General features: G+C 36.8%; 1 protein-coding gene across 1 annotated transcript in view; it reads right to left on the bottom strand.

Annotated features, from left to right (window-relative positions):
- The window catches only part of LOC113068297 (zinc finger protein ZFPM2-like), a 46,371-nt gene that overhangs the window by 6,053 nt on the left and 23,089 nt on the right, over positions 1-17,229 (bottom strand). Inside the window, exons 4-5 of the mRNA XM_026240988.1 lie at positions 12,627-12,751; positions 8,252-8,348 (exon numbers count right to left, since the gene is read on the bottom strand). Coding sequence (XP_026096773.1) covers positions 8,252-8,348; positions 12,627-12,751 — 222 coding nt within the window. The remainder of the gene's footprint in view (positions 1-8,251; positions 8,349-12,626; positions 12,752-17,229) is intronic.

Raw genomic sequence — 17,229 nt, 5'->3', positions numbered from 1 at the left:
TTTCTTCTTTAATATTACAATTTTAAAGTAATTTTTATGGGAGGTATGTATATATATTCATGATGTCCACAAAAATATTTAGCTGCTGTTAACCCTAACCCTAACTGACCCTAAGTCCTTGAATGGTTGGTTTCTATGGGTGATTTGTAGATCTGCTTCTCTCGTATGTTTCACATCGATTAAGTTTTAACATTCTACACTGTTTAACACTGTACAGGTTTACATTTGACACCACAAAGTCTTCATAATTATTTAAAAGTGTTTAAAACCCTCTTTCAAAATTACAAGTGTCATTTTAAAATAAAAAATAACCTATGCCTTCTCCTCTACTTTTCAAGACTCATGGCATAAAACAACCAATGTTACTTGGCCACGACCATCTTTATTTCACCCAGCAACTGTGAAAGTCCTAAGAAAACGCAGATGGAAAGTTAAAAACCCCAGTAAAAGAGAGATTTTGCAAGCGCAGCAGCAATGTGTGTGAGAGACAGCGGGGAGCTCACTTTCACTGCTCCCTTCCATAAATCACATCTCTGCCTCGCTGCATCCCAGAGTGCATCAGTCATACGGCTCTGTTCCCCTGGGGGCCGCCCTTATGGAGCTTCTGTGTTCCTAGCCAGCGCCCCGGGTATCACCTCCCCTCCATCTGTCCCGCACACCTGCACCCTCACTGATCTCCTGGCCCACACACTACATCAAACACACACCAGAGGGGAATCATGCGGCTTCCTGTGAGGCACGGCCAGTCATCTGGCGGGTGTAGCAGGGTGTGAAGTTATGCCTCTTTTTGTATATTCATGAGGTGCTGCAGTCAGTGTTTATTTTCCAATGCACACCACACCACACCTCAGGCTTTCAGGTTCAAACTGAAGAGCAGCGGTAGCTTGACAGGTCTGCCAAAAAAATTATCCTGCCATTTTCCAATTTCTAAATATTAGCTTTGAGAAATGAATCGTCTTCTTGACAGCTAGCCTACTGGTCCAGCTAAAGTGAATGCTGGCAGAAAGTGAGATGTAACTGGCTGGGTGAACTGAGCTCCTTATGAGTGACAGGTCAACACCTGCATCTGTCTCACTTTCCTTTATTGCTTTCATTACATAAGTCCAACGGCTTCAGTTATGATGCAAACGGCTATTGCATTAGAATGTCCTCAAAGAGGTCAAATCTTTGACCTCCACAGCTATTTACTGATAGAGTAAATTAGATGAATAGGATGTATCTCAGAATAAAATGTGCACAAATCCTACTTTTAGGGGTACATCATCTAGTCAGTTGGGCAGTGCCTTCAAAGGCACAAATTTGTGCCGTATTTACCCCTTATTAGTTATAATAGCACCTTAACGTTACGTATTTAGGTACCAACAATAGATAAGTTAGACCTTAAATATAATAAAAGATAATAAAAAGAGTTGCCCTGCCTCAATGACAAGCACATTTTTTGACAGTGTATAAAGAAAACTGAATGCCAGGGCATTTTTACTAGTTGATTCGGGTGTATATATATATATATATATATATATATATATATATATATATATATATATATATGTCCTAGTTTCTAGATATCTCTATATCTATATGTTCTAGTTTTTTATGATTCCACCATTAGTGGTATTTTTGCACCCATTTTAGCTGTTTACCAAGTAAAAAAATCATAAGGGATGGCAGACCCCCTCTCAACGAGCCATAGCATTCATGAACTGAAGATTAATACTTCGGATTTTCAAATACCTAAGTACACTGTAAAAAAAAAAAAAAAAAAAAAAAACATTAGTTAATTCAATGTGTTTTTTTGTAATTCTTTGTGAGATTTAGCAATTTCTGGCTGAAATTCATTTCAAAGTAAATCCAAAATTATTTAATGTATGAGCAGCAGCAATAGTGATGCACCTCACACACAAACAAACATGTCTAAATATGGGACAATTTGTTTGTCGCTGTACCTCCACACCCCTATGGAAGCCCCCTGAGATTGGCTTAATGAAAAGCAATGTCTCCCACTTCAACACGGGGATCCAGGCGCTCTCTCTGATTGAGGCCGGGGCTGTTTATTAAATGATGGAATTTGGCTGTTTCTTCCGCAGAATGTTATCAGACGGAGAACAATCGTGCCCATGGTCTCACCCTCAATCATTAGCCACAGCATATTTAATCCAGAAGTTTCTTATCAAACGTGACACCTGCATCTCCGAATGCCACTTTCCCTGTTGATTGGCATGTATTTGGGTGAGTAGACTCCAAGGTGCTTTGTGGAGATTAAGAAAGGAAGAGAGAGAGAGAAAGTGAGTGAGCGCTTATGTTATCATTAAGCGGGTCTGGACCGTATCCAAGCAGTTTTTGTCTTGTTGTTGTAATTAGAAAGCCTTTAAAGCGATAACAGCTGCTGCTGAATATGAATATGGATAGAACCACATCACTTCTGCCTGAGATAGACCTCCTTCCCATCATCCCTCCCCCTCGCTTACTGTTTTTCATACTGCGGTGATCTTAATAAAGATGGAGGAGAGTGTAGCTAGCTGTTCAACTCAGTTATTCAAGCATTTTTGATTGAACTCTTTCTTGACAGTCTCTGTGTTACATGTGAAGCGTTCAAATCACAGACTTGCTGACAGGCAGCATCTCATTTCCATATCCGAATGTGTAATTAAGCTTTGTGACAGCTCCTTAATAGCTGTGCACTGCGCCGTTGAATTGAGATGCATGTACAGCGTATACACGCCTGTAAGCACATGGATTACAAAATAAATACAACAACAGATGATAAACATGAAAGAGTGAACAAAGGTAACTTTTTAAACAAATATTCAAACATAAAGGTAAATGTAAAAAACATGTAAATCATAAAAAATAAACATTTAAACAACAAAGGTAAAAGAAAACACAAAGGAGTAAACATTATGTAAATGTAAGCATTAACAACATAAGTCAAAATAAATGAAAACATTCCCAAACAGAGGCAAATGTAAAGAGAAAAGGTTCAAAGTAAATATAAATGTAAGCATTAACAACATAGGTAAACAAATCAATTTAAAGGGGAACGCTAGCAAAATAATTATGTAAATATATGTGAATATGCATATGCAAAGATGAACATTAACAAAGTGGTCAAATTAAATCGAAAATATAAATGTAAAGGCAAATATTAAACGTTAATAAACAAATGTTAATTAATACAATTTCTGTAAGACTTAATAAAATCATACAAAAACATGTAAAGGAAAAGATTAAAACGTATATACTGTATACATGTTAATATTTACAAAACAGGCTAACAAATGTAAATGTAAAGAGAAACATAATAGAAAATGTAAATATTAACACAATTAATAACCAAAGGCAAACGTAAAGGGAAGCGTTAACAAAATCAGTAAATGCAAGTGTAAACTTGAAACTAAATACGTAAACAAAGCAACAAATCTAAAGGTTCGTGTTTCTAAAATGATTACATGTAAAAGTAAAGCGAAATGTAAAGGCAAATGTAAAGAAAACAAAACATGAATAATGTAAATAAAACAAAAACAAAACAAATATAAGTACAATCATGTAAAGGAAAAAAAAAATATATATATATATATATAAATATATATATATATATATATATATATATATATATATATATATATATATATATATATATAAAATGTAGACATAAGTGTAGACATTAACAAAAAAATTGTTTACAAAATTGTTCAAACTAAATGTGAATTTAAAGGCAAATATAAAGGTAAACTAACAAAATGCAAACAAAATATGTAAACAAACGTTACACATAAACAAAATGAAAGCAAAGTTAAACAAAAGGTAAAATAGTAAACAAATAGTCTGGTGATGCTGCAAGGATTTTATTTATTTATTTTTAATCTGTGTAATTGTGGTAAATAAGCAGCTTCACTCATCCATCACCTTCTCTTTCTCAGGAATTGTTAGACACACAACAGGACACTGCCAGGCCTTACTGGGGATTATGGTCAATGACTGACATACAATGCAAATCACTGTTATTTCTCCCAGTAGATTGTCACTTGGCTCACACTAGGAAGATTTCTGCCGCTCGGTGGAGTATAGCTGATGGTGCTGACCCTAAAGAGCAGCCTATAGAGTCACACCGCCCAGACACTTTGATCTGTGACTAAAAAAACAACAACTGCAGCTTCTCAAAAAAGAAGAAGAAGAAAAAAAAAAAACATCTCAGAAGGAAATTTTGTACTTTTATCTTGGGGTATTCAGTACTGTGGCTTGGGACCCTCTGCTTTTTTCCAGGTAATGGGATAGAGCAGGAGAGAGCGTGGGAGGGACGCAGGGAGGGAGAGATTGGGAGAAAGGGAGGAGAGATAGCCCTAAAGCGAGCGCCTCAGTGGGAAGAGGATTATGTGCTTCTGCTTTTCTACCTTCCAGCAAACCTCCCGATTGGTTTCAGGAAAACTCAATTAAACTTTGTCTCTGACCTCGTCTTCAGTGAGAATCAAACTGAAATTCCTCTGACATAATGCTGTAACCCTGAACCACGAGACCCAAGATACATACAAGATTCCTGTTTTAGCTTTCTGGCTTCTGTCCACTAGTACTATCACAGGAAACTACAAGTGATAAGTCATTGACCACCGTTTCCTCTTGCCGCGGTGTGCCAGGTCTGTTTTCTTTCTGCTGACCCCAGATTCACCTTAACATAGAGGTTTCCTTCCCTTCACAGACAGCCATAAGCCTGTCAGATATCAGTCCATCAAGAAATGAGAAGGAGGGGGAGAGAAAGAGATAGCCAGCATGAAATATAAAAGGAGGAGAGCCAAAATCCAAGGGTGGGGGGATGATAAATCAAAAGATGAGGTCTACATCGTCTAATGAGCAGAATAAACCTCTTTCCTGTTCAGTGGCAGAGCTCAGAGTCTCTGCAGTCCTTAAGCCGTGTCCCTCCTGATCCAGACATCCACTGCCATCAAACCAGGATTTATGACGCATCACAACCCCATGACAACATCCAGCAGCTTCATAATCTCAGATTTTTTTCTGCCCGTGCCTGACATTTCCAGCCTCGACATTCACTCAAGATAAGCCAAAAGCCCTCTGACAGGATCGAGAGCACATATAAAACACATGCTTAAGTATTTTACTGCCCCCTTCGCTGGAACTCATCGGTTCATGAAACGCACGAATGCCACCAACCACCACAACATTTCATATCAGACGACTCGACGACCTATAGTCTGTTATGGAAAACACCGCTCCAGAACCACTATAGACTCTCATGGGGCCACATTCACCCCAATATCCCAATGAGTGGTCAACCTGGATGGGTTTTTCAATGGCGAACTCTTAGGAGAGCTTCTGGTGAGGAACTAAGTTTGATGTCCTTGAACTCAGAAGTGCATTTGACAAATCTGCTTGAAAACAGCGGTCTGGTTTGACAGATTTTGTACAGGGAACAACTGTACTCATTGTTACTGAATGTTTGATGCATAGGGCACACAACATGCAAAACACATTAGTTTTAAAGTTGTCATCTGATTGGTTTAATTCTACAGGATTTATGGGAGATGCATTCTTTAAGCGTCTGCATGGAAACAAAGCCATCGTGTCGCCAAACTCCCTCATGGTCGCATTTACAACTATGACAATAAGCGCTTATCAGGATCAACTAAACAACTGTTTTTTAAAAGCATTTGAAGCTCACAGTGCCATTGTTGCACTAAACTTACACAACATTCTTGAGTGAATTATTCATTGGTTGCTGTTATTTTATGCATCGACTTTACATTTTCACTTCCTTAACGAAAACTGTGACTGGTTGCTTTCTGGTGGTCCTTGGCCAATGCAAGCTGCGATGAAGTCCGGACCTTCTTCTGTCAGTCTGAAGGTCTTGCTACAAGAGGCTAGAGCTGAGTTTACAATATCGATTCATGGCTTTTAATCAATCATCTCTTTGATATCAATTCTTAAATCCCAAGATTAATCTTTTACGCTGTTTTCAGTTAAAGCATGAACAAAGCTTCACTAAACATTAATTCAAGTCAAGTCACGTTTATTTATATAGCGCTTTAAACAAAATACATTGCGTCAAAGCACTGAACAACATTCATTAGGAAAACAGTGTGTCAATAATGCAAAATGATAGTTAAAGGCAGTTCATCATTGAATTCAGTGATGTCATCTCTGTTCAGTTTAAATAGTGTCTGTGCATTTATTTGCAATCAAGTCAATGATATCGCTGTAGATGAAGTGACCCCAACTAAGCAACTAAGACTACTATGCAATAATCACAATACGTTTTATGCTTTATTACTTTTGAAACGTCTGAGTGGTCTAATTCTGCCAATTTTAACACCAAATTCCAACAATACCGTTATGATGCTCGTTGATGTGGTATGACAGATCGCTGTAGCCAAGAGTTGAACCGATGATCTCTCCTTCTCTTTAATACTAGTTACAGCATGGAATAAACATGAATGAACATCAGTAGGTATGTTGAAAAAACTGAATAACTTACTAAAATGTATCAAGATGTAATCTCTAAATCAGTGTTTCAAAAAGGTCAATAAAACAGCTTGTAAACAACGTTATGTAACGTTATATTTAACTTTGCAGAAAGACATTCAATGTCCATAAACTGGTGAGTTAGCTAGAAAAATATTATTTAGGAGAGCTGCCTTTTGCTAAATATATTAACTATATATGACATACTGGTATTATCATCTGTAGATACTCTACTTAATGCATGTTTGAATAAACCTGTAACCATTTTTTAATTTTTAATTTTATTTTTTTATGACAGAAACCAGTTAGAAGTTTATATTTCAACCACATAATTGAAGTGTACGAAATTCTGGACTCTGTTGTTAATTTTAACCTTTAATGTTATAATAATGCACCAACTGAGAGTTCTTTGTATAGTTTACAGCATTAGTTGAAAGATATTTTTCTTCCTAATATATATATATATATATATATATATATATACACACACACACACACACACACATACACACGCACACACACACACACACACACACACACACACACACACACACACACACACACACACTTACACAATAATATCAAAACAGACCAGTAACAATGCTCAGGTTCAGACCAAGCAAGCAAAGCAAATAAAGAATGAAAACCGACATTGTTCTATGACATTTTATCCTCAAATCCAGAATATGTGAATACAACCTAATAATCTACATACACTATAAAACCCTCGCTCTCAAAACGTCTGCTGTGACCAGCGCTGGGAGAGCAGGAAGCCGGCGAGTTTGAGAGATACAGGTATCCGGCAGCCTGACCTAATCAATCCTGACCCCCTCTCAATTCCTTAATATCTTCTCCGCTGAAAGCCCTTCCGTTCATCAGTGTTGTCTTTTAATTAAACACAATCCCTGTGCCGCGGTGGTGCTGGTGGAGCAGAGCGGGGACTCCTCCGGGGGGCGGAGCTGTTTCCATACACTGATAATAGAGTTTGACTTTGCTGGAGATGTTCAACCATTATCCCATTTCTCTGTGTTCTCAGATAAGTGCAATAAAGGCCTTTAAGTCTTTCATTTCCTCAAGTCTTTTTTTTTCAGAATGGAGAAGGGATTGTTCTCTGGTGAACTTACACTTACGAACGTACTGTAAGTAGATTAATCAATTAAGCCCCTGCAGATAATAAAAAACTGGAGCACTTTAGCAGAAATATCACTTTTAGTCAAGGAGAGAGAGCGCCAGCAACAAAGAGTTATCTTTCTGCTCTTTAAACATTGAGCATTTGTTCATGGCATGGTGAGTTATTACCGCTCACTTTTTCTTCTTTTGGTTAAAACAGGGCCATGGCTCTATCTTGGAAAAGGGCACATGGTTTTTAAATTCTCTGTACATATGAAGTCAAGACATGGGGGATGTAAGCTTTCAGACCACAGGGACTACAGCTTTGAGATCATCTAAAGCATATAGTAGTGCCACTTTTTGATGCTACAGACCTTCTGATGTGATGATCTCTTTGCAAAGGGGAACCCATCCAAAAATACAAAGACAGATACAAACACTTCTGTTCAACGGCTTGGGTTGCAAGATTTTACATTTTTCTTAAATAAGTCACTATTCGCATTGATTTGATCAAAAATACAGTAAACACAGTAATATTGTGAAATAGCCATGGCCTTGATCCAATAAACATATTCTCCACAATGCAATGACGAAGTCGTGCATTTAAACACGGTTTGTATTCATCAAAAAGTCTTTAACATCCCATTAAATGGCCTAAAGAATACATTCTCACCTTTACTGTACACAGCGCAGTTGCTCTTTCCATCCTCCGCGCTGACCCACATCATGTCCGTCAGCCAGCGAGGACCTCCATTCAGAGCCAGCGAAACCTGCGACACAAAACACACTTCAGTCTCCTCCACATCAGAACAGACCATCTGATCGACAGCCGTGAACAGCTGATTTCACCCCAAACCTGCTATTTTTGCATCAGACCGTCAGTAAACAGACTGTAGATAAGCTATCCAGTGTCTAAGTGAGATTGTTTGAACAACTTCAACCATGCATTCATCATGCCCAAAGACCGTTCCAGAGCTATATCTCCACGTATGTGTGTGAGGACGGGCGAGCAGGCCATACCCCGTCCCGTTCACCCTCTGAATGGCTGTTTTGTTAGAGAGCCTCTGAATGTTTCACCTGATCAGATCTCATCCTTTGGGAGCTCTGGGATTCAGAATGGAGCGGGATGGACTGGAGACAGAAGAAGCGGATGCTGAGCACTGATCTTTAGCTGCATTGTGCCCAGACTTTAATCGTTGTACGATTAAAAATGTATAGTTATTTGTTATAAGATGGTGTGCAGGAGTTCCTTACATAATGAAATAAAGTCCAAATAAGTGTACTTAAAGAAAGACTCGTTTGTGTCTGCTTCTTAACACACTTAAAGAGCCAGTAAGATGAAAACTCTAAGCTTCTTATCACTGTTTATAAGTCCTGTACAATAGGTTAAAAAACATTGTCATTTGGTCAAAATATCATTTTAAAATTACCTCAATTCTCAGAGATCCCCAAACGGTTCGCGCGAAGCTGTTCAAAAGATTCAGTTTCCTTAAACCCCACCTTTCGGTAGCATACTGTGTTCTGATTGGTCAACTAACATAGTCAGGTTTGATTGGTTGTTTCGCACACACCTCCACGGTAAACTATGCGTTAGCATCTGTTTGGGGTGAATTATGTCTTATTCCTCTCACCGCGAAGCAAACAGTAAAATAAAAAACTTGAACAGTCTTGCTGCTTTTTCTTCTGTGTGGGTGTATTCAAGCCGCGCGCTTCAGTTTGGATCTGAATAGCGCGTTCAGCGCGGGGGCGTGGTCACGAAGGGAGACATGAAAAACAGACATCGCGTTGTTTTCATATGGATTACTTTATCACAGAATATCTGTTTTCAGCAGCACTTGTTAAAGTAGACATGTCAAACTTTCTATAGATATCTCTCTCATGTCTCTTCGTTGAGTATTCACGGAGTTACACTTCATTTTAATGACGTGTTTGTACATGACGATCAGCGCAGACAGGCTGCAGACAGCACACATACTGATAAGACGCTCAGGAGAAAACAGACACATAACTTCATAATCATACTTCGCGTTGTGATTCGGAGATGCTCGTTGTTCTAAATAAAGTTGGTAATGAACCCTCTTTTTGGCCAAACGCTTTGAAAATCCTGCCTTGAACTCACCGAGATTAGAAAAGCAGTCATCAGTGAAATGTTGTGAACACAACAAAAGGGATTTGTTGTACTGCTCTGGTATTGTGGTAAAACTGAATTTTAGCCATTGGTTGTTCTGATCTTCATTCTTTGGCAGTGAAAATAAAACAAACTTGCTTTTACAATTAAAACACACTGTCTCCTCGACATGATGCTATCACCCCCAATTAGTAACCAGAGCGTCTGTGTGTGGGGGTGGGGCAGGTCAGAGTTCCGTTTCTCTCAAGACGGTAGGCGGAGATTATTATGCAAAGTGCTCCTAGTGACGTACATAGAGATGGGCAAAAGATTTGAAATCTATAACGACTCGTTTCAGCGATTCAGAGTCGACTCCTTACTTTAGAAGCCAATAACTTTATAAATCGTGTACTTTTTGGTTTAATTACTTTGCACAATGTTTACACTGATGTACAGCTACATCATACACTGTAATACAGGTAATTTTTGATTTCCCATCTGTGTGGCTCTTTAAGTAGACTTTTAAAAAGTGCACTTTTGTAATAATGCCAAATTAAAAGGTTTATTTTAAAGTGCATTTTGAATCATTACGTATTATTAATCTTGTGTCATGCTGTAGTGAAGTGCACTTATTTTGATAATTTGATAATTAGTCAACACACTAAAGCACATGGAAAGTACTTCATTATCGTTTATCTAGAGTGTGTTATTTGATATTATATAAAAAAATTAATAGTTGTTTTAAATGTCCAGAATTGCAACTTCATAGTTACAAAGATACAATTAGAAAGATATAAATGATGTGCAAGTTTCAATAGAAATGAAATTAAAGTCTATTTAGTTTATCATACATGCTTGACGGTACATTCAGCATTAAATGTATTTCAAAGACAATAGAATTAATTATGAAATTACTTTTTACTTAAGTGGGTTAAAAACAATTCAGCGAATTGCATTTAATATATATGTAAACTAGAATACATTGAATTAAAATATTTACATTAAATATTATATTTAATATTATTTCTGTAATGAAGTCTTGTTAAAAGTATGCTAAAGTGTAAAGTGTGCATATTTCCCTCTCTGTCTCTCTCTATTTCTAATAGGCCATAAAACAAAGTCCTGCCAGCCGTGTCTGGGACTGACCAGTCGGCAGGAAGATGATCGGATTCAGCAAAAATGCAGATTTGGCCCGAGAGAGAGAGTGAGCGCGAGCTCCTGGAGAGATAAGCGCACAGATAACCGTCTGAGAGTCTGGAAAGCGTTTGGCTCCCTTTCTTCCCCCGCAGGGATGTGAAGGGGTGATGCTGCTCTAGAGCCGGACGTCTCCAGATCCCTACAGGTGGCAGAGATCATATCCACTGCACCTCAAAGGGATGAGATGAATTCATCTTAAATTAGTACAAATTGATGTCATGGGGTCCATGCATATAAATGTAGACATTTACGCCAAACTACATCAAAATACAGGGGCCTAATAAATCTACACTTAAAAAAAAAATGGTTTAGTAACAATTTTCACCTAGAAATTGCTAGTAAATTCCACTAACCGAGATGCATACTTTTATTTATTTATTTTAAAAAAATATATATATTTCATAAATTAGTTTCTTAAAAACTTTCTAAAGGCTACACGTAAATCTTTTACAAATGTAAAACAAAGGATCTAGGGTAGTGGTTCTCAAACTTTTCGACTTGAAGGCCCCAGTTTACATCGCAATTAACTTTTTTTAAACATCTAGATTAGAGTCTGAATATGTTTTTATATTAATTATAATGTACACATTTATACATCTTTAAGTCATCCCGCAGATCCTCTGGAAATTTGCTGAGGCCCCTTAATGGGCCCTGGACTCCTTGTGGGTGCTAGGTGGTTTCTAGTGTATTCTAGCAATAATGGGGTGGCTATGTGGTGACTTAGCCCACCTGAGCTCTTCTTTTTAGATCACAAACCTAAAACATTAGCGATAGTAACAGTAATGCTGCCTTGTCTTACAAACACCAGTAAAACCCTGCGAGAACCAAACAAAGGTTTCACATATTTTGTTTAGCTGCGGACTCACTTACGGTATGTATGGTGTCTCGCCTTCAGAATGGAGCGTCAGAAAGAGAGAGAGGCTTGTGTGGGAATACTTCATGAAAAAGACAGAGTTTACACAGCACTCCACTCTCCTTGAGTCATTTCTTTCTCTTTCTGTCTCTCTCTCTCTCTCTCTCGGCTGAGTCCTCTTTCCTCTTATCAGGCCAGCACAGCCTCCATCGGCCTCTCTCTCGCTCTGACAGGAGCAACAACAATGGGCCTGCGATACCAGGCCACTTCACAGGGTAAACCTGCCATGGGCACAGATTACCCGACACACACACACTCACACACTCTTCACAACACAACACCGTCTTCTCCAAGGCCTCAAAACACAAGATGGACACAAAAACCTTTCAAATTATTTCACTTCTGTCTCTTGCTCTCTTCTCTATCTGTCGTTTCGGTCTCTGTGTCTGTAGCCTTCCTGTAATGACCCGCAATTCACTGAGACTGTACAGAAAATAAACATTATGCTGATCAGATCCTTAATCAATCGCAATAGTACACACTTATGTTAAGTCACGTCATGATGATGGTATCTATGAGAGGAACGGACGTCACAACAATGTCATCATTATCAAAAATTTCAGCTAAAATTCTGACTGTAAATATAGACTAGCATTTTTGGTTTCCATTTAAAGATAAAAAAAAAAATAGGGATAAAGGTGAAGTTAGGAAGCTGTTTGCTAAAAGTGTTAGCAGACAAAACTACATTTCCCATAATTCCCTTCCCATCAGTTCTAGATACTAACATTTTCTTGTGAAAAAGAAAGGGAATTTGTCATCTACAGACATTTCTAAATATCTGCCCCAAACATACCTTTTGAGTTCACCTCTATAATAAATGAGCAAACCCACCTTGTCACTTCCTCCTGTGGCCGCCTCAATCTTCCCAGGGAAAGGTCCCCATGTGGTGCCCAGCAGAAGTGCCTGACAAGAACAAATCCTTCTCTCTCCTCCTTCACCAACCACTTTCAGCTCTCCTGCAGAAATAGATAAATAAATTAAATACAGTTACATATATATATATATATATATATATATATATATTATTTTATTTTTATTTTTTGGATGTTATATTTAAAAAAGTTTCATCCAAGTACAGTTCAGACGTTTGGGGTTGGTAAGATTTTTATGTATTTTAAAGGAGTTATCTTATGTTCTCCCAGGCTGCATTGGTTTGATAAAAACAAATTAAAAACAACAATATTTTGTAATATTATTACAATTTAAAAAAACTGTTTTCTATGTGAAAATACATTAAAATATAATGTATTCATTTGATATAAAGCTGAAATTCCAGCATCATTACCCCAGTCTTCAGTGTCACATGATCTTTCCGAAATCATTATAATATTTTTGTAGAAACGGTGATACTTTCTTAGGTGTCTTTGATGAACAGAAAGCATTTTTATAAAAGCATTTATTTGAGACAGAAATTATTTGTAACATAATAAATGTATTTACTGACACTTTTGATCAGTTTAATGCATCGTTAATCAATTTCAAACCTTACTGACCACAAACGTTTGAACAGTAGGGCTGTAATAATAACACAATTCACTACTTGTAGTTATTTGATGCACTGTTGTATTGTATAATATGTGCATTTCAGTCTCACTGGGGTGACCCGGGGTTTAGTGTCTTGCTCAAGGGCACAATGCTGAAAGTTAATAGGCTTTAAACCTACATCTACACAGTTACCAGCTGAGATCTTTAACCAAAACACCACAGCACTCCATGAGCAGACTAGTGTGAGCGTCTCCCTCAATTAGAAATCATACACCCATCCTTCTGACCCCCTCCTGGGTGACCCTGCCTGTCTCTTTGATTAGGCTTTCGCTCACTGCTGCGACAGGGCTTCAGATAAGGTTGATTAAGCCCCTTTTTGATGGAAATTTTGATGTGAACAGTACTGAAGCGTGTTAAATTATCCAGTTTCAGGAGGAGATGTGAAATTCCGGCAGATGGATTGATAAATAAAGAGAATCTTGAGGCAGTGCTTTCAGGAGATCGGGGTTAAGCCTTTACACCCATCCCCTCTCTGGATTAATAGATCTCTTCAACTACAGAAGCGCACCAATGTGGGACATGTTTCTTTATAAATATATATTTAGATATTTATGAATTCTGCACACCAGTCCTTTACTGATGATGCAGTATGTTTACACTTTAGAATAATTTAAGGAAACAGTTACGTCAAAACTGTCACGTCTTGTAACCGACTGCAAATAAACGTATGCATGAGTGAAACAAATATAATTTAAAAGGAAATAAAAAAAATATGAAAATAAAATGAATTTTAAAAATATGAAAGCTCCAGTAAAAAAGGAAGATTTTCAGCAAATTTCTGTCTGCTTCTTGGTAATCGTCCCCATAGACTTTTACTGTATGGGGAGGAACAGCATGAACATTCTTCAAAATATCTTCTTCTGTGTTACCCAAAAGAAAGATAGCAGAACATACATTTTAAATGGTAAATTTTAAATCTGAGACTATAAACTTTGAGTAAACATGAAAACACATCAAAGGTTCAAGGGATCGACCCAAAAATCATGTCATCGTTGTCTCATCCTCCTGTCGTTCCAGGGTTGGAACAATAGGCAATTATAATAAGATAAAGTGGAAAAAAATGGTTCCTGCATGATTAAATAACATCTATAAAATGAAAAGTGAAAATTATAAAAACAGACCTAAGCCAACAACAGCCTTTAAATTACTTAAATTAATGCATTTTATAAAACCAATGAGGCAATAATGATTGGTTAATTAATAATTATATGGTTTCATCGAATAACACTGTAAAAATACATAATGTAGGCTAGTAAAAAATAAACAATTGATGTAGGCCTACATAACATGTTCTTACACATGCCTGAAAATGGAGCCAAAGGCCATAATTGCTGATGCTTCACTTACCGGACAATCAAATCAGTGTTTAATAGGCTATTAACCAAACATTTCATTCAGAGATCCACTTCTTTATTAATGAAATCTTTCATTTTTGGCCACCTTTTTGCTATAGATGACACATCCTCTATAATTTATTAAAAAAAAAACCCATGGTTTTATCGTAGTAACACAGCTTAATTTTCTTTGGCGTGATTTCTGAATGCTTGAGACTATAAAAGCAATCAGACAACTGTATTAATAAAGTCATAGCCACACAGTTGGTAACTGAGCTACAGTTGGATTTGTAAATAATATAAATGATTTATTTACCTTTATGTTTTATTAAAGTTCTTTTTTTGACCCCTACAGTATGTGTTTATTATATATATATATATATATATATATATATATATATATATATATATATATATATATATATATATATATATATATATATATATATATATATATATATATATATATATATATATATTTTTTTTTTCTTATTATATGAGGGATTGGGGCACAACAATACACTTCTGCTTAGGGCCCTGTTTAAGAAAGTACATCTCCTTATGTGAAGTAATCTAAGTGATGTTAGAATAGGATTTTGGAAACTTACTCTCTGCAAAATCACTTTTTGTATGCAAGGATGTGCACTCAAATTGCCTTCCATCTTCGTGGTACTACATGCTCTTTTCCGAGAGCTGCTATTTGCAGAGTGATTCTTGAAAATTGGCAAGACGTGCTGTTCTTCTCAAAAGGTGTAAAACCACAGCCACATCTGTATTTTTATCTGATCTTATCTAGCCATCATTGTCATGTCAGCGTGATCTGCTTTGAACTTCAAGTTAATTTAGGTGGAAGAAAACATTTGGCAAGAAGTAGATAGAGACACAATGGATAAATTCGTTTGACGTCTATAGATCAGACCAAAACATCTCATGATGTTGTAATAGGATGTAAGTCTCTAGTATAAATATTATTCCATTTCCCCAGAGGCCTTTGTCTTTTGACTTCTGAAGATGATTATACTTAGATTAGATTGCTCTCTTAGAAACTTTAGCAGAATATACTCAGTTTGGATTTTGTATTCATTTTAATCTTTTTCATTAATTATGATTATCATCTGTAATTGTAATCATTTATGATTTTGGCATCAAGCTTATGAATGCAACAGAATCGCCAGAGTTTTGTTGAGTGCTCTCGTCAATTATCTCATCATAAATAACAAAATGCAGAAAATATGTCATTTGGCAGCTTCAGTGATTATAACGGGGGTTTTTGAATAACTTGTTTGTGTAGCCAAAATTTATATACAATTGGTAACAGTTTAAAGTATTCTTATTGATTTTGTCAAATGTAAGTATTTTAAATTAAAGACAACTCAGATACAATTAATATGGTAACTATACAAATTCCCCTTATAAAATAAATAAATAAATAAAACCCTTTAAAAGTTCATTTCTGACCCTGTTCCAAACCCATGTGACCTCCTTTCTTCTGTGTAACATGAAATAAGATGTTTTGAGGAATGCTGGTAACCAAACAATTTTGGTTCCATTGGATTCCATTGAAGTCAGTGGGAACCAAAACTGTTTAGTTACCAACATACATCAAAATATTGTCTTTTATGTTCCACAGAAGTCACACAATTTGGGCAGGACATGAGAATTTTTATTTTTTGAGTGAAACAGGATAGACAACATGAAAAATGAAGTACGACATGAGTGATTTTTAACCACCAGGAATGAAAAGTGTCATATATATACCAGAAAGTCTGATGGATGGTGGGGTGAAGTATTATAATTTTGATGTAAACCAAAAAGTTATTACATTTTGACAAAAGATTACAAAACATTTTTTGGATCTCTGGATTAAAGAGCACAGATTATTCACAATCACAACAGCAATGTGTATTATGAAAATAAAAAGTTTTGATTTCGCATTGACTTGAACAGAAGTCAATGCGAGAACAGACTAACAATTTACAATCCAATCAATGTTTGAGGAAACCATGTTAAAAGCTACTACAACATCAGGCGGAAATCTTTTTTCTTTGAGAATATTTTTTGTACCGTTCCACTTCAATGCATCAAATGAAAATTAGGACGCTTGCAATGAACTACACTTCATTTTCAAAATGTAGTCACACTCCATAGCACTTCACAATGCAGGAGTATTAAAATAAACAAAAGTCATTATCAGAAAAATGACTGAGCGAATGCTGTTCTTCTACGTCAGAGCCAACGTGAAGAAATCAAAAGCACTGTCTGCCACAGAGAAAGCAGCAAACCGGTCTTTTCTGCACCTCTCTGCCTCCACACTGTCCCTCTCTTCCATCTCTCTCTCTCTCTCTCAGTGGTCTAATCTGTGAGAGACTTAAAGGGACCTTATCTCCAGGCTCTCCCGCTTCATTTCATGCTTGATTTACTTTAATTTGTCTGATAGGGCAGCAGGATTTGGAGACGGCCCATCTTTGGCTTGGGTGACGAGTAAAAAAAAAAGCCACTCTGATATTTCTCTGGCACATTGTCGTGGGTTTTTGACTTCACTTCTCTCTCTCTGC

Source organism: Carassius auratus, linkage group LG44F, assembly GCF_003368295.1.
Source record: "Carassius auratus strain Wakin linkage group LG44F, ASM336829v1, whole genome shotgun sequence".
Lineage (NCBI taxonomy): Eukaryota > Metazoa > Chordata > Actinopteri > Cypriniformes > Cyprinidae > Carassius > Carassius auratus.
The sequence above is the reverse complement of the archived record's forward strand: the minus strand, read 5'-3'. Positions and strand labels throughout refer to the sequence as shown.